Raw genomic sequence first — 23,538 nt, forward strand, 5'->3', positions numbered from 1 at the left:
CTTTTCTTATCCAGTACCTTTTTTTTTTTTCTAGATTGCTTTGGGTTCATTTTACTATGTCTGAAGTTTTTTTTTCGAAGATTTAATTTCTTGTAACCTCCAGTGTGAAATGACCGTTCTGGTGGAAATCTTATCTGGGTGTTTTTTTTGTCATTGAATGTAGCTGTAGTAAGATAGTGTTATCCATGTGATTTGAAGCTTATCTGATGTTACTATCTGTTGATAACTATATTTGACATCTTAAGAAATAATCTGTTGAAGGCTTAACGTTCAACATTACCATTTGCTTGTAGTTCGCATTACTCTGGTATTATGATTGGATGAAGAAACCCCATCTGAATGTTCTTTGAGTTGGAAGTCTGCACATCCTGGATTTTGTTCCAAGTTTCAAAACTAAATAAACTTCCTTGTGGGAAGAATTGTCTAACGTTTTTGTTTTTCTTTTTGCTAATATTTCTTTTTTTTGATAAATGGAAAAATAAAAACGGTAAGAGGGAGAGATACCCTCGAAGGCCCAAAAATAGTTTTTTTTTTTAATAAATGAAGGTCCAAACGTAGTTGTGAGTATAAAGAAGATTCCAATTATGATAAAGACAAGGCATGATACCTAAAGAAAACCGGTAACCAATAAACTGGTATTCATCAAAATTTACAGGGAGTTCTCATTAGTCAAATTTCATCTGCTATCATACCCTTTTGGCATCATAGAAGTTGCCATAAAGAAACCCTCATTTGACACAAAATCTAGGTCAATGGCATGTTTGCATGGTATATTGAATTCATGGGTCAGCACATAGTCAGATTTTTACCTGCTTTGAAATCCTTACTTATCTCTGTGCAACTTAATCTGTAGGCAGAATTCAGTGGTATCTCTATACATTTTGTTTTTATTGTCATAGTATTCAGACCTTGTGTAGTTATAGAGATCTTGAAATTAGTGTTGTGTCTAAGTTATATGGATATTCAATGGAATTGGAAAAATACCTATCTTCTAAATCTATGTATATTTACTCTTGCATTTTATTACTTTTCCAATGAGACCCATGTAATTGTCCTTTGGTTACATCCTAATTGCATGTCTATATACCCAAGGTTTAAAGTTTTGCAACCTATTGGGGCATATCATACGATACGTGTCGTTCCAACAAGGTTATGATATGTGGAATGCATGGAAATGCATTGTAGTATTTTTTATATTAATTTTTTATTTTGGTTTATATGATTTTATGTAAAAAAATTTATATTAATTGATCACCATTATTTCTTATGGATGAAACATGTAACCACTTAAATATTAATATTAGTGGTCAACACTAAACTTATTTATTATTTCATTTTAGTATTTCATGTAGAGTTTATATTAGATTTGAGATTTAGAGTTAAAAACTTGAGATTACAAGTTTGATGAACAATTTGTCAACTTATAGGCTTATGATTTATTTGAGTTTTCACAGTGTAGCTGTGTGTATCCAAAGCATATCCTGATATTTCTCTTAAAATTGCCTTTCCGATACACCTTGCATTTTTGGTACCTTGAACCTTGTATATATTTGACTATTATCTTTCCAGTACTTGTAAGTTTCTCATGAGGTTTTAAATACATACAATTGGTTAATTACCTTTAGGCTATGTTTGGTTTGAAGGAAAAGGTAGGGAAAGGAAGGGAAATGTAGGGAAACCTTTACAAACCTTGTATAGATTTTCTCACTCCACATTAGAAGAATAATAATCCAAGAAATCTTTTATAGCCCCTCAACTGAACATCATTAAATTCAATTTTTCTGGTTGCTGCCTTGGAAATTCAGAAGTCTCTAGAACTGGAGGGTCTTTAGGGATCATAATGGAGAGATATTGTTAGTATATAGAGGCCCTATTACTACAGGTTGTTCCATTTTGTTTTTGGCTTTAGCTAGCTCTTAGCTCAGTTCTTTGCACATCTCTCTACTCCTTACTGGTGATATCAGGTTTCCATTGTTCCATTACTAAAACCATGAGAAAAGAAAAAAAAAAGCTTCAAGATGGCACATCTTTTGCAAGCCAAATCAACAAAGCAAGCCTACTTTCTGGCCATGCAACCTGGTAAAATGGTGGACAGTTCTTTGTAGATCTTGTTGTCTTTGAATCTGAGATATGGAGATGCCCACTCAGGGTAGGTAAGGGAAAACAGAACCACATTGGAGAGCCAAACCTCAGATACAATCTCATCAATATGGCTTTGAAATCTATTTCCCGAAGGGAAGCTAGACAATTTTCACCTTCTGATGAACTATTTTAGATCGTTGAGGGTTAAAACTGGAAAAATTGTAGAGGAAACAAAACAAAAGGCTACTTTTATTTGACAAAATCTTGATTTTGGGGCCACAAAACCTGTAGAATGGCATGTAGCACCTAATATCCCGCCATTTTCACATGCAAAAGATCGAGACCCAGCCAATAATTGGATTATTGGAATTCACACAATGTAAACATAGGCCTAATATATATATATATATATATATATATATATATATATATATATATATGATGAATAAAGATAATTTTATTACTTCAAAGATAATGGAAAACTCATACAACAGCCCCTGGAGAGGCGCAAGCTGCAGCCTTTCTTCAACTGATCATAAAGAAACTTAAAAGGAAAAGACAAGAATTACAGCTGAGCCCAAAATAAGACTTCCCTATTTGCCCCTTGCTTAGCTAAGCATCAGCCCAAAGCATTTGCCGATCTCCCCACCCAATGTGTACTAACAGACATAGGCCTAATATGTTTAATTGAGTAGAAATCTTGCTGAATTAAAAATCTGTGAAAGAAAAGATGTTTTCTTGAAGAAGAGAAGAGAGAAGAAGAAGTGGTTTGAGAGAGAAAAGAGAGCTCTTAATCTAGCCGTCCCCTTCACTAGTATTTATATTAAAAATATAAAGTGGAGTACAATGATAAATATGCCCTTATAAGGCGGCAAGCATCTAAAACCAGTGTTTTAAAAGCATAAGGTGCAAAAATGGCATAGGGGTCAATTTGCGCCTGAGGCACTAGGTGCAAGGTGAGGCATGCGCCTTTTTGAGCAAGGTGCAAAAATAAAAAAGGCTAAAAAAATTAAAAAATTAAAAAAATGCAAAAATAAAAAAATTATTAAACATAATATTAATAAAAAATAAAACTTTAATTTTAAAACAAATGTTTTAAAAAACCTATTATCTAATATTAAAATACATAAATATAACATGTAAAGCATATTCAAATGAGAATTTAAAATTAAAATCAAATATATAAAACATTTTCAAGGAAATAAAACCCACAACCTCTTTTTTTCTCAATTGCATTACTTCAATTAGCTAATGCGATGTAAAACATATTACATTCCTGATTCTACAAGCCACCTTTGTACCATGTCCCTCGAGGCAAGCCCAAACAAGTCCATGTTAGGTCTTAAATTCTTAGTTCTCACACAAAAAATAATGATTTTATAGTTTTAGTTGCTTTTTAAGTAGACATTTTATTAGGATGAATGAATGAACAACATTATCAGATAGGGGGTTGTTGAGGGCCCGGGAATAGGATCTCGTCACGGGTTGGCCCACGGGGAAAACCTCCTGTTTTCCCTTGTTCCTTCCTGCTCGTGATGAACCTATCTTGGCACCTTCGGTGATTTGTCCAAGAGATCACCAACTCTCCTAACTCACTCTTGACTGAATAATTTGATATCTCATTCAATAATGGGGTCTCCTTAAATAGGAGATTACAAGAGTCCTAATCAAAGGGAGTCTCCTTGCTGAATAGGGAGACTTCCAGTTTTATCTTGCTAAGGATAAGATAAGCTAATCCTAATCTGATAAGCTACTAACAAGATAAGATAAGCTAAGCTAATCCTAATCTGATAAGCTATTAACAAGATAAGATAAGAGATAAGAACAATAAGATAAGAACAAGCAAAATGAGCTAATCTAATCTAGATAAGGCTGTTGTTGCCGAATTGGGTAGGATGAGCATCACTGAATCCTTGCTGCTGCTGGCGGTGGGCCCGGGGCCTGTTGCTGCCGGCGGCGATGGTACGTCTTCCCGAGGAAGGCGTCCATAACATTATTCCCCTCCTGGACTACGAGCTTGTCCTCAAGCTCGAAAGCTGGATATGTGGCTTGGAACTCTGCCAATGGGATCCATGTGGCTTCTATTGGTGGTAGATCACACCATTCCACCAAGACTTCAAGGATTCCACGATTAAAACGAGAGCGAGTGACAGTTTTAGGCTGGGGGACCAGTTTGCCATCTTTCAAGGGTGGCAGGGAGGGAACTTGGTTCGGGGGAACACCCGTAAATGGTTTCAGCAAGGAGATGTGGAAGACATCATGAATTCGGCTAGTCTCTGGCAATTCCAGCTGGTAGGCCACACTGCCAATCTGTCGCAGAACCTTGTAGGGCCCATAGTACTTAGGGGCCAGCTTCGGGGCAGCCTTGTGGCGCAAGGAGAGCTGCCGGTAGGGCTGGAGCTTCAACCAAACAAATTGTCTTGGATCGAACGACAGTTCCCGGTGGTGCTTATCATAGTGGAGCTTCATGCGGAGCTGGGCCTGATGTAAGCGAATGCAGACGTCGGCGAGGAGGGCGTCGTGGTCCTGTAAGGAGTGATCGATTGCGTCCAAGCGAGTAGATCCAGGCTCATAGGACAGCAAGCGGGGAGGATCCCTGTCGTAAACGACGCGAAAGGGAGTCATGCCGAGGGAGGAATGGTAGGCTGTGTTGTAGCAGTACTCGGCCCAAGGAAGCCATTCCAACCACCGTCGAGGTTGATTGCCTACGAAACAACGGAGATACATCTCGATAGTGCGGTTAACCACTTCTGTCTGACCGTCGGTTTGTGGCCGGTAAGCTGATGAGTAGGCCAGGGTGGTGCCGTGTAGTCGAAATAACTCATTCCAGAAGGCACTAGTGAAGACCGGGTCTCTATCGCTGACGATGGGTTCCGGCAACCCATGTAAGCGAAAGATATGTGTAAAGAAGGCGAAGGAAACCGAAGTGGCACTGTACGAGTGTGATAGAGGAATGAAGTGCGCGTATTTAGAGAAGCGGTCGACTACCACAAAGAGAACTGATTTGCCCTCTGCCTTGGGAAGTCCCTCAATGAAGTCCATGGAGATGTCGGCCCAGATCTGCGATGGGATGGAAAGGGGCTGAAGGAGGCCTGCCGGGTGTAGGTTTTCCCATTTGTGCTGTTGGCATGTGGGGCAATTCTGGACAAAATCTTGAATAGAAGTCTTCATACCTTGCCAATGGAAATCAGTCCGGACGCGGTATAGTGTTTTTTGAATGCCCTCGTGGGTGGAGTTATGGATGCTGGTGATGATGGTGGGAATCAACGGGCAGTCTGCTGGAAGATGGACTCGTCCCTTATACATTACCAACCCGTCGTGAAGTGACCAATCGGGGTCGGCCGTGCCGGTCTGGATCTTCTGCAGTAAGAGCGACCATTCTGGGGATTGTGGTGCTGCCTTCTTAATGTTGTCAAACAGAGAGATCCGAGGTTGGGAAATGCTACATAGAACCATCACGTCTTCTTCTCGCCTAGACAAGGCATCAGCTGCGCGATTAGAGGATCCCGCTTTATATTCCACCCGGAAGTCAAACCCGAGCAGTTTGCTAACCCAATGCTGCTGAGCAGTTTTGACGATGAACGACCGCCCCCACAAATACGGCCTCCAGTGCTGGATGGCTCGGGTAAGGCCAATTAGTTCGCGCTCATAAGCTGGAAGCTTCAGATGCCGGTCAGCCAATCTGCGGATGAAGAAGGCGATTGGGTGCCCTTGTTGCTGTAGTACGGCCCCGATACCCACTCCGGAAGCATCGCACTCGACTGTAAATTCGAGGGCGAAATTAGGTAATTGCAGGACAGGGGTTGAAGATGGTGCATTTCGCAGTGACAGAAAAGCTTCATCAGCTGCGTCGTCCCACCGGAAGGAGTTTCTCTTCAACAGGTTGGTTAACGGGGCTGCCAACACTCCAAAGTTCTGTACAAATTTGCGGTAGTAACCCGTTAAACCAAGGAACCCACGTAAGGCCTTGGCAGATTGAGGTTTGAGCCATTATGTTATAGCCTAAATCTTGGAACTATCAACTGTTACACCCTGCCCATGGATGATGTGGCCGAGGTAAAGAACCTGTCGCTCCCCGAAGGAGCACTTGGACCGTTTCAGGAATAAGCTGTGTTGGCGTAGGAGTACGAAAACGGTCCTCAGATGGTGGACATGCTCTACCCATGATTTGCTGTAAACGAGGATATCATCAAAGAAAACTAAAACAAATTTGCGCAGATGGGGCTGGAATACCTCGTTCATTAGTGATTGAAATGTAGATGGTGCATTGGAGAGTCCGAATGGCATGACTAAAAATTCGAAGTGGCCATGGTGGGTGCGAAAAGCAGTTTTCTTCATGTCACCGGGAGCCATGCGAACTTGGAAATATCCGGACCTGAGGTCCAACTTAGAGAAATACTGGGCACCATGCAACTCGTCCAGCAGTTTGTCAACAACGGGAATAGGAAACTTTTCTTTGATCGTCCGGTCATTGAGTTCTCTATAGTCAACACAGAACCTCCACGTTCCATCCTGCTTCGCCACCAACAGAACCGGAGAAGAGAAGGGGGAGTGACTTTTGCGTATGATCCCTTGGTTCAGCATCGCTGTACATTGTTTTTCTATCTCATCCTTCTGTAAGTGAGGGTAGCGATAAGGCCTGACAACGACTGGTGCTGAACCCGCCACCAAAGGAATACGATGGTCGCAAGCTCGGGAAGGGGGAAGGCCCTTCGGTTCCTGGAACAGATCTGAAAACTCGGCGAGAAGTTTTTCCATGGCTGCTGGTTCTGTCTGGAGTGCATGAACCTGCGGTGTTTTTTCTTTAACCCTGCAACCGTGCCATGAAACTTGCTTTCCATTCAGATGGAAGGTCATGGTGAGTGCGCTGAAGTCCCACAAAATCGGGCCTAGGGTAATTAACCATTTGACCCCAAGAACAATATCGAACTCATCCAATGAGAGTACAAATAAATCAACAAGAATTAGTTCAGAATTGACCTGTACTGGGACGTCCTTACAAATCCCTGGACTGTGAACTTTTTCACCATTTGCGACGGCTACCTGTAGTCGCGGCCGGAGTTCCATTGGTAGTTTTAACTGCAGGGCTGCATGTTCACTTATGAAGTTGTGTGTGCTCCCTGAATCGACGAGAATGCGCACCGGCTGACCTGCGATCTGTGCCTGTAACTGCATGGTCTGAGAGGTTTTAATACCGGTGATCGCATGGAGAGAGATCTCTGGTTCAAATGTGACGGGTTCCCCTTCCTCCTCCTCTTGCTCATCTATGAGAAGGCAAAAAAGCCTCTTGCATCTATGTCCTGCCGAGTAGAGGTCATCACAGTTGAAACATTGACCTCTCGCTCGGCGCTCTGCCATTTCTGCCCTGGTCAAGCGCTTGATGGGAGGAGTGACCATGTTACTGCCTGTACTTGTCACTGCTCTAGAGGTGGTGGTCGTGGGAGGCTTCATTTCCCGACTGGTAGCAGAAGAGGGGGTCGTTGCTGCTGGTCTTGGGGGTACCCACGAGTTCGGTGGACGACCCACATTAAAGATTCCGTGGCTGAGCTGCAGCTTGCACTCAAATGCACGGGCTAAGTTCATGGCTGTGACCAAATTTGGGGGATTCTGCATCTTGACATCCACTCACAGGGGTTCTGCTAACCCTGCTGTGAACATATCGACTTGCTGGTCTGGTCGCACAGAGGATGCCCTCGCGAGGAGGGTTTGGAACTGTCGCTGGTATTCATCAACTGTTCCGGTCTGTTTAAGGTTAATTAGCTCGCCCAGTGGGTTGCTGGTCAATGGGGGTCCGAACCGAAGAAGGCAATAGGATTTAAACTGGGGCCAACTGAGCCCGGGTTCTTCTTGCTCTAACCGATAAAACCAAAGCTGTGCTTCTTCTGTTAAATGAAAGGCGGCTAGGCTTACCTTGTCCTGGTCATTTGTCCGTTGATTCCGGAAGAACTGCTCGCAGCGATACAGCCAGCCTAGGGGGTCTCCGTTGCCGTTGTACGATGGGAACTCCAGCCTGCTGTACTTGGGGATGATGGTTGCTCCATGGCCGATGGACTGCTGTTCGCCGGAAGACTCTGGCAGATCTGGTTGGCAGTCGTTAGCTGCTGTCCCTCCGTCAGAGTTCCTTTCCCTGCTGGAAAGAAACATCTCCATTAGTCGTCGCAGTTCTCGCACTTCACCTTTGATCTCACGAACGTCGGAGCTGGTCTCCACGAGTTGGTGCTCGAGGTCGTGGACCCTGGAAGGTTGCTGTTCCAGATCTCCCATGACGCCTTGCTCTGATACCAAGTTGTTGAGGGCCCGGGAATAGGATCTTGTCACGGGTCGGCCCACGGGGAAAACCTCCTGTTTTCCCTTGTTCCTTCCTGCTCGTGATGAACCTATCTTGGCACCCTGGGTGATTTGTCCAAGAGATCACCAACTCTCCTAACTCACTCTTGACTGAATAATTTGATATCTCATTCAATAATGGGGTCTCCTTAAATAGGAGATTACAAGAGTCTTAATCAAAGGGAGTCTCCTTGCTGAATAGGGAGACTTCCAGTTTTATCTTGCTAAGGATAAGATAAGCTAATCCTAATCTGATAAGCTACTAACAAGATAAGATAAGCTAAGCTAATCCTAATCTGATAAGCTATTAACAAGATAAGATAAGAGATAAGAACAATAAGATAAGAACAAGCAAAATGAGCTAATCTAATCTAGATAAGGCTGCTGTTGCTGAACTGGGTAGGATGAGCATCACTGAATCCTTGCTGCTGCTGGCAGTGGGCTCGGGGCCTGTTGCTGCCGGCGGCGATGGTACGTCTTCCCGAGGAAGGCGTCCATAACAGGGGTTCTCGAAGATTAACAATGAATATGGCCTGAATGGAATGGAGTGGCAGAGTAGGACTCATGTAGCTGACTCCATATAGTTTGTGACACCAGATACACACACCAAATACCTTTTTTTAGGATTTCTTTGCAAAATGTGACAGAGGCTAGGTTTGTATAAAATCCACCCCAAGTAGATGGGACCTTGATGGCCCTTTAGAATTTTGCTGACAAGATACCAAAATTTAACTGTAACTTTGTTGTTGTAACCTGGACGGTGTCCCCAGAACAAAACAAACCTTCCAACCCCTCTAGTAAGTTAGTGCCCTAGGCTCTTTTGTAAGGTATTCAAGTAAGCAGTTAGTGCCCTAGCCTCTCTTGTGAGGAACCTGAAAGTCAAAAGTTGATCTATTGCAGAATGCATCCAATCAATAACCACTCAACAATGACCTTCTTTCTCCATATCCATCCTGCCTTTCAGGAGAGCCAATTCTAGACCTCACAAAAGGGACAATCAACCCTTGGAGAGTTTGCTTTTGGACCTAAAATCTCAAGAGGACTCTAATTTTAATGCCCAAAGTATCAAATTGTAATTGTCAGCATAGTTTTCAAGGCGCCAAGGCGAGGCTAGGCGACTGGGGGGCGCCTAGTCGCCTAGTCACCTAGGCGGGGGTGCCTAGAATTTTTTTTTATGTTAAAAAATAGATCCTAGGGTAGTTCCCTAGGTACCATAACCATATTTCTTTAATAATTATTCATGGTTTTCATAAGAAAAGTATAAATTTCATATTAAAGTGTAGAAAATCAACATATTCATGAGAAGAAGAGGAAGAAGGAAAATAAAATTCAAAAAATATAGGGGCTGAACCCTTATTTTTGTTATAGGAAAAGAAGAAAATAAAAAGTATTGGTAGTAGAAGAAGAAGAAGAAGAATATATGGAAGAGGAAAATGTGCTGATTAGATAAAATTTTTAGTTCTTCCTTACTTATTGGTTCAGGTTTTTAAGTCTTTGAGGGTTCAATGCAGCATTTAGTAATGTTTGTGTTGATTAAACCCTAATAAATAAAAAATAATAAAAAGAAATTAGTATATAAACACACAAAATGATTATTTTAGTTTAATAATGTCTATTTTATAATTATAATATAAAAAAAGAATGAATAAAAAAGTATTTTATAGTAGGAAGTAGAAAACTGTTAGGCGATTGGGCGAGGTGAGTCTCAAAGGGCGCCTTGTCGCCTAGGCACCCGCCTAGGCATCGCCTTGACAACTATGATTGTCAGTTATAGCTAACTTGATTCTACAGTGGAGTTTGTTGTATCGTAGTTATTCATGACATCCAATATCTAGGCCTGTCAATGGGTTGGGTCTGGGTAGAACCAGAACCGACCCAACAAGAATTACTAAGGACCTGGAACCAAACCGGACCCAATAGGATCTGTAATTTTAGATCCAGAACTGAAATGATCGGTTCTCAGGACAATCGGGTCTGATCCGATGGACCCGGTTATAATAAACCTATTGAAAATATCATATATATAATGTTATATGTTAATATATTATATATTAATTTATACACACACACAATCGGGTCGTCTCTGAATCAGTTCAGGACTAGGTGGAACCGGTTCCAACCCTATAAGAATCAGGACAATATATCAGGAACTGGAACCAGAACCGACCCAATCGGTTTGGGCCCATTGACAGCCCTATCTGGCTATCCCCTGATGCTCCAATTACAGTTATCTTGTTTCTACCATGGGGAAGTATATGTTGTACCATATTTTAGAAATTCACTAAATTCAATTCTCCATATCTAACTTAAGCATATCAGGTCTCAAAACTTGTACCTAGTGACTGTTAATGATAAAATAAACACTTGTACCTGTTTGAAGGCTGCATGGCTTTTAAATTCATGTTTCCATTCTTCAATTGTAGGTCTTCTTTTTTCCTGAAGAATTGTAGCATGTAATGCTTAAGTTATTCATGTACTGTATTCTGAGTATGCATGGATATACATATATTATTAATTCCATTTTGCACTTTTAATTGGTAATTAGTAACAAATAACAATTATTAATTTGTCAGACAATTGATGGAGAAGAGGAGGATGACCAGAACAATCAGGTAAAACCTGAACTGAAGACCCTCATTAAAGTCTATAAGGAAGCTGTTTTAGATGGGGATGAAAAGACTGTTTCTGAAATAGAGGCAATGATATGCATCATAGAGAATGAGAAGAATGAATTGGTAGAGAAAGTAGCAGCACTGTCTGCAGATACAACTTCTGGGAAGGATAAATACCTTAGGCTAAAAGCAGATTTCGAAAATTTTAGAAAGCGATCAGATAAGGATAAGCTTACAATAACAGCTGATGCCCAGGGAGAAGTTATTAAGAGTCTTTTGCCTATGATAGACAATTTTGAGAGAGCCAAGCAACAGATCAAAACAGAGACAGAAAAGGAGAAAAGCATTGACACAAGCTATCAGGGTATATATAAGCAATTTGTGGAAATCATGAAAAGCATGAATGTGGCTGTTGTACCAACAGTAGGAAAGCCATTTGATCCATCGGTAAGTGAATTTACTAGTGCTTCAGTTCTGTGTTAATATTACTTTGACTACTCCTTGCACTTACTGCACCAGTCTATTCTGTGTACTGCCATATCCATCGCTAAATCATGGGCTCCTAAGTCATTTTTCACTACTTCTATGGTTCTGCCCACACCCTTTCTAGTATGCCCCTACCTAGGCCATCTTAGGTACTTAATCACCTATTGGAGCCGCTCCCAGGCTCCTTCAAATAAGTTTATTTCTGCTACACTTGAATGCTTCTTGTGTTTAATAAGTTGATGTATTAGTATCTTTTTTTTTTCTTGAGATTCTACCATGTTCCTTTTGTTTTACTGAAGTTGCAGTGCAAATAATCAGCATGAACATATTCAATTATCAACTCAAGTAAGAAAGCTTTATCTTCTTCTAGGATCAGCTACATGAATTCCATCTAATAAGGGTCATATCTTTTATAAAATCAGTAGTTCTCAGGTGTTAGGTCATAACGAAGAAAATTTGAAAAGCACATTTTCCTTTCACTTTAATTTCCCCCTTTAATATTTTCAAACTTCGATAGGCATTGGAACTTAGAACCATGGAAATAAAGAGTGTTTCCCACCTCTAAAATCTAGGAGGTCTCATATGACCTTAATAATTCATTTTGAAATATAAGGCACAAGTGTCAGATGTTTGAAGCATCATTTTTCATACTCGATTCATTGATATGCTCTGCTCAGGATAAGTTTGGCTGTTTTGAAATTTCATGTGTGTAACACATTAGCATGAATGTGGTGTAAAAGAGTAATTGCAATCAATATTCATTTATTAAAAAGACAAATAAAGAACTAAATGGGGTAGTGTGTCATGAACAGGAAACCTCAAAACAGCCCAGGTTGTTTTCACCAAACGGCCAAGCTTTTCTCTTATGTTGGTTGCATCTATTGATCAGGAGAAGAAAAAGGAGAGAGCTTTCAAACAAGAACAAATGTTCATTTTGTCATTAACAGTCAAGTAGGAAAGAGGAGGGGGACTTCGGCTAAAGAAGCCAGAGACTAATATTTGTTAGTTGAAGGATGAAATAAAAAAGTTAAAGTGGCTAACTAACAATATGACCTTGGTAATTAATGGGTGAGAAGATCAGAAAATGGGGTGACGGATACATTAGCCAAGCAAGGGGTTAACAGGGATCATCTTTATTGGGCTCAGTTGTAGTTTGCTTCTTTATATTTTATTGTTGCCTTTTGTTATGAGTGATGTACTCCTCACACCTCCCCTTGGGTTCTTGTAATGCTGTATATTTCGATTTCTCGTAATAAAATTCAATTTACATATCAAACCAAAAGAAAAAGGAAAGAGGAAAACATAAAATTTTAAAAAGTACAGGTATCATAAATGTACTTACTAATTTTGATATTAAACAGCTTATAATTGACAATTCATCTCAATTTGGCCATATTTACTGTTAATTGTGCAATGCCAGTTTATTCTTTTCTTCAGTGAAGCATAATAGTTACTAGCAGAAAGGCTTTGTTCATTAGATGGAAAGGTCACAACCTCACTTCCCAACCAACCTTTCCTTGGTTGTGCACCTTTGAGGATAGGTCTGTGGAGACTCTTGATGTACTGTAGTACTATAGTCCTGTTGTACTATAGTCTTACTTTTTTCTATTCCTTTAAATTTTCTCTTTCAGCCCTTTAAGGGCCTTTTTGTAATTATGTTAAATATATATGTGACTCTTTGTGGGTGGGGGTCAGTGCTTACATTTGAAACCCCTGAAGTCCTTTCTCTCTTGCCTTTTGAATTGGTAGATTGACATGGTATCAGAGCAGTCGAGTCTACTAGGTATTGATTCATTTTGCTTCTTTGGATGTTGAAGGATTGTTTGAGAAGTCTTTTGACTACCATCAAGCACTGTATGAAGGTTGTTTCAATCAGGCGAAAGTGATAGGGTTTTTTCTGGAAAAGATACCCAACAGGTTAGTATTCTTTTGATTTCTTCAAATTGGCTGATCTGATCAGCCTAAGAGTATAGAGTTGGTATTGCCTCGACCTTCTTTCACTGTTTATTTGATCTGATCTGAAGTTGGTTCATTTTTAGAGGGGTTTTCATCTGATTGACAGTCCGGGAACATTTCCTTTTTTGGACTGTCATCAATCCAAACTTACTGTAGTGGATTTCTGCCGAGTAATCTCATTCTATTTAGTGAAGTGTTACTCCAGTATCATATTGGACTATTTTGGTTGAAGTTGGCTAGTTAATCACCAGTTCCTCTTCCTTTTAGCATTGATTTCAGCATTATTGATCTGTTTTGGATTGTGGTTATTATCTGGAATGGATGAGAAGGCTGATATCATTCCCGTCAAGTTTGATGGAACTAGTTGTGAAAGTTCCATTTTGATTTCTTTATTGAAGGAAAGAGGTCTAGAAGGATATTTGAATGGAAAGGTTACTAAATTGGATAAAACTATACCAAGGCCTATTCATAATGGAAGCTGGATAATGGAAAAACTTAGTTCGATAGTATCTCATATTGCAGTACCCATGAGAAGAATGCAAACTACCTATGAGATGTATGCGTACTTGAAGAAAGTATACCATCAATCTAACATGTCAAGATAGTATTAGATTGAGTATGAGATTTTTGCTTTTTGCTAGGGAGATAGGAGGATTCGGGAATATTATGCCGGTTTTCTTGATTGTGGACAAAATATGAACTTGTTCATATACATCCTTCGGACTCTGTGGAATGTGTTAAGTATCTCTACTAACACTTTGAGAAGAATAAGGTGAATCAATTTCTTATGAGACTTACACCCGAATATGAGATAATTGGGTCTATTATTTTGAGTAGAGGAACTCTTCCGTATTTAGATTTAGTGATGGGTGAACTTTGAGGGGGAGACTAGACTCCTTGACTATTACAAGTATTGATGGGAAATTAATTGATTTTGGGGCTGACACTACTTTTATTGTTCAAGGAAGTAAGAAGTCAGGTGCTAAGGACTTCTCCAAAACCAAGTTTTATGAGTACAAGGGGTTTGGACACATTGCTTCTCACTACAAGAAAAGGAATGTTTGCACTTATTGTAAGCAACATGTTCAAATCATTCTATATCGTCCGGTTAGACCATCTAAAGGTGCTTAGAAGAAGAACCAAACATGTGCATATCAAGTGACTGAGGGACAAACCACTAAGATCTCTTCTACCAAGGGTGATTCCTTAGTTAAGGGTGAACCTTCTGCATCTATGGATGAAGAGAAACTTTGGCAACCGGTATCCTCTGTTATTTCCTCTGCATTTTTTGCTGTTGGCATGTCTGGTGAGTTTTCTGGTTATTGATCCTCTCAGTCTCATGTTTGGATCATTGATTCTGGACCAACTAATCATATGAAAGGAGCTTACCCTAAACCCCTAGATAATTTTTCTAAAACCCATCATAAACATATCATTACTACCAATGGTGAAACATTAAATATCATTCGTAGTAATGACTTGTCTCTTAAGCTTTCATCTATTGCCTCCATTCCCCTTACCAAAATCATTTTTGTTCCCAACCTTACTACTAATCTAGTTTCTATCGATCAACTTGTTGATGATGGTCATATACTTAGGATTTTTAGCATAAACGTCTGAGCCATCCAAATTTTGAAAAATTAACTTTTTTGTTTGAATCTAGTTCTATTAAAAATAAATTTCCTTCTTTACATACATTTGATGCATAAAAAGTTTTTTGTTTGAATAAGAGTTGCACTTTAGCCTTTTTTCACACATTTGAGCATGCTACCTCATCCTTTGAGATTATGTTTGGACCTCATTTGTTGTTTCTCGGCTTGGATACAAGCATTTTGTTTTGTTCATTGATAACTACACTAGGTGCACATGGATTTACTTTCTTCAGCATAAGTTAGAAGTTTATCCTACATTTCAGCTATTTCATGCTATGGTACAAGTTCAACTCTAGTCTCAAGTACATATTCTCTGCTCAGATTCAAAGGGAGATTATACTAATGGAATTTTTTATTATATCTGAGGAGCCATGGGATACAAGTTCAACAAAATTGTTTGGATACACCTCAGCAGAATGGAGTGGCTGAGCGTAAGAATGGCATGTGCTCAGTGTTGGAACAACCTTGTTATAAGAATTTCATGTTATGTCTTCATTTTGGGTAGAGGCTGCTAGTACCGTTGTATTCTTGATTAATTATTCTCTCTTCTGTCCTTGCTGATCTGTCTCCTTTCTAGAAATTGTTCGGCCGTCCTCTGAACTTATCTAGTCTTCATATTTTTGGGTGTCTTTACTTTGTTCATTTTCCGTATCATGAACTCTCCAGTTATTTGCATAGTCTGTTACTCTGTTATTTGTGCCTTTGTGGGACATAGTCTAGACTACAAAAGACTTCTTTGTTATGATCCTCTTGCTTGTTGCATTTGTGTTTTTCAAAATATTCTTTTTCTTGAGCATATCTCCTTTTTTGTTGTAGTTGCTAGACTATTTGCACCATCTGTCTCTGTTTTGTAGAACTTTGACTCACAAGATGTCTCACCTCGAACTGGTGTGAAGGATTTTCTCGTCTTCTCTCACAAACGGCTATGTGCTCCAAATTCCTACACCTACAACCCCTTCCTCTCAGTCAAATCATCACTCCATTGATGCTCTTGTAAGTGATGTTCCTTTTAGATTCTATTTCTATTCCTACCACATCTCTTTGTCGTTCTACTTGTATTTCTAGACCCCTCTACTGTTATGTTTTTCCTTCAAACCGTAGTTCCTTGACTATTGTGTTATCTATCACAAATATTCCTCGCTCATATTAGTAGGCTATTACTAATCCACACTAGAAAGAAGCCATGAATGCATATATTCATGCCTTACGTGAGAATGACACTTGGGATTTTGAGGTTGCTCCTTTAGATGCTTCTGTCATTGTAAGTCATTGGGTTTACACAATCAAGTTGGACTATGATGGTTTATTAGACTAGTACAAAGATTGTCTTGTTGCTTAGGGTTATACCCAAGAATATGGCATTGACTATGAGGAGACATTTGCTTTAGTTGCCAAGATTACTACAATCCATACTCTCTTGGCTCTGTGTTGTGCATTCATGGTCTATTTATCAGCTAGATATGAAAAATGCTCTCCTTCATGGCGAACTAAAGGAGACAATGTACATGAAGCTTCCTCTTGGATATGGTAGTGATCCCTCCCTTGTCTTTTTTTTTTTTTTTTTTTGAATCAATAACCACATATTTCATTAATAAGGGAATAAAGTTACAAGGAACAGGAGCTAAAAAGTCTTAACTCTCTAAGGTATGGGAATACATCTAACTGGAAAACACAAAAACTTACAACTGAGCCCAGAACCCAGAAGCCCTATTCCCTTGCCTAGCTAATCCATCAGCAAAGGAATTGGCATTACTTTTTACCCAAGTACAACATCCATATCCTTGATCAACCATTTGAACTTTCTCTTCTCATTGCTGTAGCTTGACATCTTAGAAGTGTCTTCTTTTAACCAATCCACTATAATCGCAGAATATCCTTGATCCCTCCCTTGTCTTCCAATTAAAGAAATCCTTATTAGGCCTCAGACATGCTCCCAAGGCCTAGTTTGAGAAATTTTGGGATGTTATTGTTGAATGTAGTTAGAGTTCCTCTTATCACTCTCTCTTGTCCATCGAAGATCTCAAGGCATCACGATCCTTTTGATGTATGTTGATCATATGTTGTTGACTAGGGATGATAAAGGAATTTAGGAACTTAAATCTCTTCTCCACAATTCTTTTCATATAAAAGACTTGGGTTCTCTTACTTATTTCTTAGGGCTATAAGTACACCATAGTGATTGGGGTTACTTTGTTTGTCAACACAAATATGCTTATAATCTAATTAAACTTACTGGCCTTGCGGACAACAAATAGGTTGATATGCCTCCAAAGCTCAATGTTAAGTTATCTTAAGTTTGATGGTCCCTTGCTTCTTGATGCTACTTTACACTAGTAACTTGTTGGGTCCCTTATTTATCTCACATGACTCGTCCTAACATTCTCATGCAATTCAAGTAGTTAGTTTGTTTCGACCCCTCGTCAACCTCACGTGGTTGCTATTTATCGGATTATTCATTATGTTCTTGACACTTTATTATAGAGACCATTCTTCTCTTCCTCCTCTCCTATTCAGTTGAGGGCTTATTTTGATGCGGATTGGGTAGGCTGCCCTGACACTAGACGTTCTACTATAGGGTGGTGTGTCTTTATGAGTGATTCTCTCATCTCTTCGAAATGCAAGAAACAACTAACAGTTTCTAAGTCATCTACAAAAGCCAAGTATAGGGCTATGTTATTAGTGTGTAGTGAAGTTTGGCTTCAATATCTCTTTGCTAATCTTGGTGTTCATCTCCCTACACCTATTCCTCTCTATGTTGATAACACTAGTGCCATTAAGATTGTCATAGTTTTTAAGGCGTCTATGTGCTTCTGGGCGACACTGGGGGTGCCTAGTCGCCTAGGCAATAAAAATTTTATAATATAAAAAGCTAACTTTTAGCTAGTTTCCTAGTTTTATATACTATTCAGCATGTGACAAATCATCACATCTAAAAGATAAAAATCTTCTACATATATTAATTTCATTATTTTCAAGAATAATACTACTATAATAAGTATTTAATAGAGCAAATTCATATTAATTAGTAGCTAAAGAAGGTTATTAACTTTATATGATATATATTTCAATAGTAAAACATTAAAACAAAGTATAATTGATATATATATATATATATATATATATATATATATATATATAATAAAAAAAATGTATTAACACATACATTAATAAGAAACAATAATATAATTGATATTATAAAAGGTGCTTGCCTTGTCATTTTTGTCACCTAGGCGAGCGCCTAGTCACCTAGAAGGGCACCTAGATGCTAAAAGTGAAGGCATTTGAGCGAGGCACCCAGTCAAGTCTCCATCGACAAGGTCAATAATGGACCCTTTTGTAATCCTATAATCCGCCATGTCTTGCAGTTGTCAAGCTTAATTCTGTCATGCTTCAATGCTATATTTTTGTGTTCTACATTTCCAATCCACAAGGCATTCGCTTTGATACTATCAATGGTGTCCAACTCTACAACCTTGATCACAACTCAGCCATCGGAAAAGACGATGAAGAGAGGCATCTTCTTAACAACCCTCAATTCATGGATGTTGTGGTTGGTGAGACTTTGACCATCTACTTGAATTAGCTTATTTCCTTCCATCTTGCCGTTGATATAAACTTTCATGATTTGCTACCGGATTTGAAATCACCAAAGGTAGTTTTTTTTTTTAACTCTGGCCTTGATTTGCCTTTTGGTCTTCAAATTGCCCTGGTCACTAGTAGTGTTGGAATCTAAAACTCACCGTGTCAACACCTGATTTTTGCTCGCTCCGCCACCTGAACCCCAAATTCATCCTAAACAATCGATCAAACCTTTCCAATCCCTCTGAAACACCAAAAAGCCCAAAGAACCCAAATTTCAGCCCAGAAGCCCCTAGATCTACCCAATACCAATCTGATGTCCCCGATTAACCCCCATTTATCCTCAACTATTAGATCAAGCACTACCATCTGACTTCAGACATCCAAATGCACCTATTGCATGAAACTTCAACTTAATATTCCTCCACTTACCTCTCCATTAAACCAAGATTCCATTTCAAGCCTTCTTGTTAGCTTAAACACTTGCAACCCAGATCCCTTTGATCCTAACACTTCTGAACCAATCAGGCCATATGATTGAACCCTAGACACACCAAAACATCTACTCATAGAATTTTAGTTCAAAATGCCCTTGTTTTCCCCTCCATTGCACAAAGATTCCATTTTGAGGTTTTAGATCATCCGAATCACTACCCCCCATATTTGTTTGATCCAGGCCCACTAGTCAAATTGATCCAAAGTGCAAAAAAAAAATCCCACCTAGTCAAATTTCAGCCAAAAATAGCCCTGATTGCCCCCTTATCTAAAAAGATTAAATTTTTGCCAATCTCATTGACCTACACACACAAAATCATTGTATGCACTTGAACCCATCTTAACCTTTCTTTCTTTGACCCAAAATTCTAGCCATCCATCAGGAATTTTGGTTTGACCCCTTCAAACCCGAATTAACCAAATTGCCTATGAATTTCTCCGAATTTACAAATTTGAACTTAACTTTCTAATTTAACCTAATTCGAAAATACACTGAATTCACTGTTCAACGCCCCCTTCATCTTAACACAACAAAGCAATGGCAATTTGGTTTCTCCCTCTAGTATTCTTTGGTTTTCTCTCATATTTCTCCCTCTTCTCCTTCCCTTCTCCATCTTCTTCCTTGTTTTTTCTCTTCTCCATGTGTCCTTTGTTTTGGTCGTTGTTGCAACACTCACTACTGAGAGAGCAGTGGCTTTCTTCCTCCTTTCGTTTTGTTTTCTCATTCTTTCTCTCACCTTGCTCTCTCTCTCTCTCTCTCTCTCTCTCTCTCTCCTATTTGTCTCATCCACTTGCCCAATTCGACTATCATGAGATCATCGCTGCCGTTGCAACTTCCAGCAGCAGTGATATATTTTTTTGTTAGCATCCTCTTTCATATCTCTCACTTTCTCTTGGTTTCCCTCTCTCTCCTTCTCTCATTGCCTCCATTCTTGATCTCAATAACCCTTGTTCACAATCAAACCATCTGTTCACCGCTGCAACACCTGAAACAGAGCACTTCCCTTTACGGCTCCTTTGTCTTTGGACAATCTTTGTAACCAGTGGAAATCCAAGGTGGCAACCATGCCCAAACCTAGATGAGGATCAAGGGCCACTCTACTCGTCTTCTTAGGATAAAACCTTCAAAGCGTGATGGTGTTAGAATCCAAATGCTTGAGGTCCATCTTCACACACGATGACGTTGTTGCCAGATGTAGACATTTGCTGAAAGAAGAATGCGCGTCTCCCATCTAATGTTTGTTCTATAATCCCAATAAACATAATTCCATAGATTCATAGCAACAACATCGAAGCTTTGAGTGAAGGCAACAATAAGGAAGGTAAGCCTTCCTCCATCTATTTGTATGAACCAATTTATATTATTATTGTTTGAATTGTTTATCCCATGTCATCACTAACATTGTTTCATTCTTTTCTCTCTTCATTGATGATTCACTGGGTTATTTTCTTATTTGTTGTTCCTCACCAATTTTAGTTAAATGTTTGATGTAGCCAATATAGTCATAGCTTTTGATCCTGGTTAATCTTTATTATCTTGAGAATGAATTTGTTAATAACGAGTGGTACAGGTTCAGTTCCTCTTAATTAATAGCCAGGTGGCCATTGGCCCCATTCATTTAACTTGGGAAATAATTATAAATAGTAATGAACATCAGTTAGTCTTTTTTTTTTTTCTTTGTTGCTACCTTAAATTGCTAACCAATTAGGCGATTACCTCTTTTGTTAATGAATAATTTCCTCTTGTAGGATTAGTTCATCTCTTTTCAGTTAATGTCTTGTAATGGTTAGTGAGTAATTTCTTTTCAGCATGTCTTGTTGCATAATTATAGGAGTGATAGCAATCAATCAGCTTTATATTATTCATGTCCTTTTCTTTTTCTGTGTGATGTTTGATAACCTTGATTGCATAGTTTGGTTAACTCTCATTATTCATATCTCGCTTCATGCTTGCATTTGCCTTACACTCCTTATGTGGGTCCCACCTTTTGGAGATGGGAGGAATGTTTTGAAAATCGTAATTGTATCATAAGTCGTGGAGAAAGTTGAATCGAATCGAATCGTGAATCATATTGTAAATCATAAGATTATTTCTATTCTTTTATAAACTTGTTAGAAAAATTAAATATAGATATATTAAAAGGTTAAATATATATAGGAATGTGATTTTCCCTTGTTTTTAATCTATATATACCATTTATGTACCTAAAATAATAGAATTTACCACTTATACAATAGAAGCCTGAGATGATATAATCAAGTTTGACTTGAAAGTCAAATAAATCCACATATAATGGTTCTTTAACCTACATATGATAGAAAATAAACTCAATTTCTAGTTTTAAATAATGTAAATAAATCATTTTCTAGTAAGAGGTTTAAAAAAACCTCCCTTGATAAAATTAGATATAAACAGAAACATAACAAAGTAGAGAACAAATTCTTAATTGAATTATTTGAATTGTTGTGAATTGTATAAATCGTAAGATTTATGAATCAAATTGTAGGATTCAAACAAAAATCTTAAGTTTTTTGCATAAAAGGATTCAGACATAAGATTCGAATAGAAACCCTTCGGTTTCATGATTCAAATCATGAATCGTAAGGTTTTGACAACATTGGATGGAAGAGTGGTGTCTAACTCCTTCCCTCTCCTATCCGAGTCTTACCTGGACTGGTTTAACTGGTGCCTCGGGTTTGGAGTCTCTATTAACTGAAAAATGAAAATTTTATGCAATTCTTGGAGGTCCCATCACCTCCATTTCACTTGACTGATGGGTGGCAACTCCAAATCAGCCCAAGTGAGTTGTTTTCCAATGCTCACATATAGGTCAGAGCAGGGTGGGACAATCTGTTTTGAGACTGATGTCTTGAATATATGCTCTTAAATGGTTGATGGTGGTGCCTAAACAATTCTTCCATGTGATGGTCTCTCCGGTGGGAGTGGCTCCTGCAATGGAACCTTCAGCCACTCCCATGGGAATGGGTTCAGACTTTTGATAGAATTTTGCATCAGAAATCAACCCAATAATTTGAGCAATATGTCTAGTATCTTCAACCACATATCTGTGTGCTTCTGCCATCTTTTCTATTTGTGGACTTTCATAATGAATATGAATCATAAAAAAATGAAAATAAAGGAATGCATTGATCATGAAACTGTACTTGCTACCTTCCTATGTAGATCACATGAAATGAAAAGCATACAAGGGTAGTGATGTAACCGTTTCTGGTCATGTACCAATTTTTTGTGATGTATCAATTTTTTTGGCTAAGTACCTCATCATTTGACCTAGTGGTGAAGTGCCTGGTGGTGAACTGCCTGGTGACGAACTCCCCAGTGGTGAGCTCCCTGGTGGTGAGCTACCTGGTGACGAGCTCCTTGGTGGTGATCTGCCTGGTGACGAGCTCCCTAGTGGTGAGCTACCTCGTGACGAACTACTTGGTGACGAGCTCCCTACTCCTAGGCGGCCTGTGACTCAGAGAATGGTGGAGCTCCCTAGTGCAGCGCAACCTGATTGCCCTCTGCATGAGGTGATCTTCTCTCCTTTGTAGGGTAGTGGGAGCTGAGGGACCTACGAGAACTCCATCTTTTCCTCCTCTTTGTAGGCGGCAGGAGCTGAGGGACATGCGAGAACTGAATCAGAGGACCCGGGGGTATTTTCCCAGTGGGGACTCTCTGATGCTTAAGTTAGCACTCTGGTTGTAGAGAGCTTGAAGATTATATTGGAGAAATGAGAGAGCTAGAGAGCAGGGATTACCTCCATTTTTCCATCCTCTCCCCCTTGGCTTTGGGGGTCGAAGTCCTTATATAGTGGTGCCCAGTCACATCAGGCGTAACCGCCACTACCCAAGCCATTACTACCAGGACTGAGGTGACAGGTGCAGGTTGCTGCTGCAGGGTACAGACTCGTCAGGCGTGCCATGCTTTTCAGAGACGGCAGGCACGACGCCGCCTGGCAAGAGATGTGGGCGCTGCCACCAGATCTGTTAGGTACGGTTGTCAGGTAGGAGATCTTCCTACGATATGCTGAACTTTTCTTCTGTACCAAGCTACCCTACAAGTGGCGAGCTGCCTATGGCGACGAGCTCCCTGGTGGCTACTTGGTGACGAGCTCCTTGGCGAGCTCCCTGGAGAGTTGCCGAGCTCCTTGGCAAGCTCCTTGGAGAGCTCCTTGGTGAGCTGTCGAGCTCCTTGGCGAGCTCCTTAGAGAGCTACCTAGCTCCTTGGCGAGCTCCTTGGCGAGCTTCTTGGAGAGTTGTCGAGCTCCTTGGTGAGATGCTGCCTAGTTGTCATGAGGTGCCACGTGTCGCAATTTCACTGGTGGGCCCAATCTGCCCTCATCATT

The 23,538-nt window shown here is 39.7% G+C and overlaps 1 protein-coding gene across 5 annotated transcripts in view; it reads left to right on the forward strand.

Annotated features, from left to right (window-relative positions):
• Window positions 1–23,538, forward strand: part of LOC148852312 (Co-chaperone GrpE family protein) — a 29,029-nt gene that overhangs the window by 450 nt on the left and 5,041 nt on the right. Inside the window, exons 2-4 of one of the 5 annotated variants that reach the window (XR_016099041.1) lie at window positions 10,983–11,468; window positions 13,325–13,424; window positions 15,970–16,108. Coding sequence is in view for 4 of the 5 variants with exons in the window: in XM_088943737.1 (XP_088799863.1) it covers window positions 10,983–11,468; window positions 15,970–16,101 (618 nt within the window). In the remaining variant the exon portion in view is untranslated. The remainder of the gene's footprint in view (window positions 1–10,982; window positions 11,469–13,324; window positions 13,425–15,969; window positions 16,109–23,538) is intronic. The other 4 variants (XM_088943737.1, XM_088943739.1, XM_088943738.1 and 1 more) reach the window with 4 other exon arrangements.

Source organism: Nelumbo lutea, chromosome 5, assembly GCF_056320005.1.
Source record: "Nelumbo lutea isolate HS-2025 chromosome 5, American lotus-T2T, whole genome shotgun sequence".
In the NCBI taxonomy this organism is placed as follows: Eukaryota; Viridiplantae; Streptophyta; class Magnoliopsida; order Proteales; family Nelumbonaceae; genus Nelumbo; species Nelumbo lutea.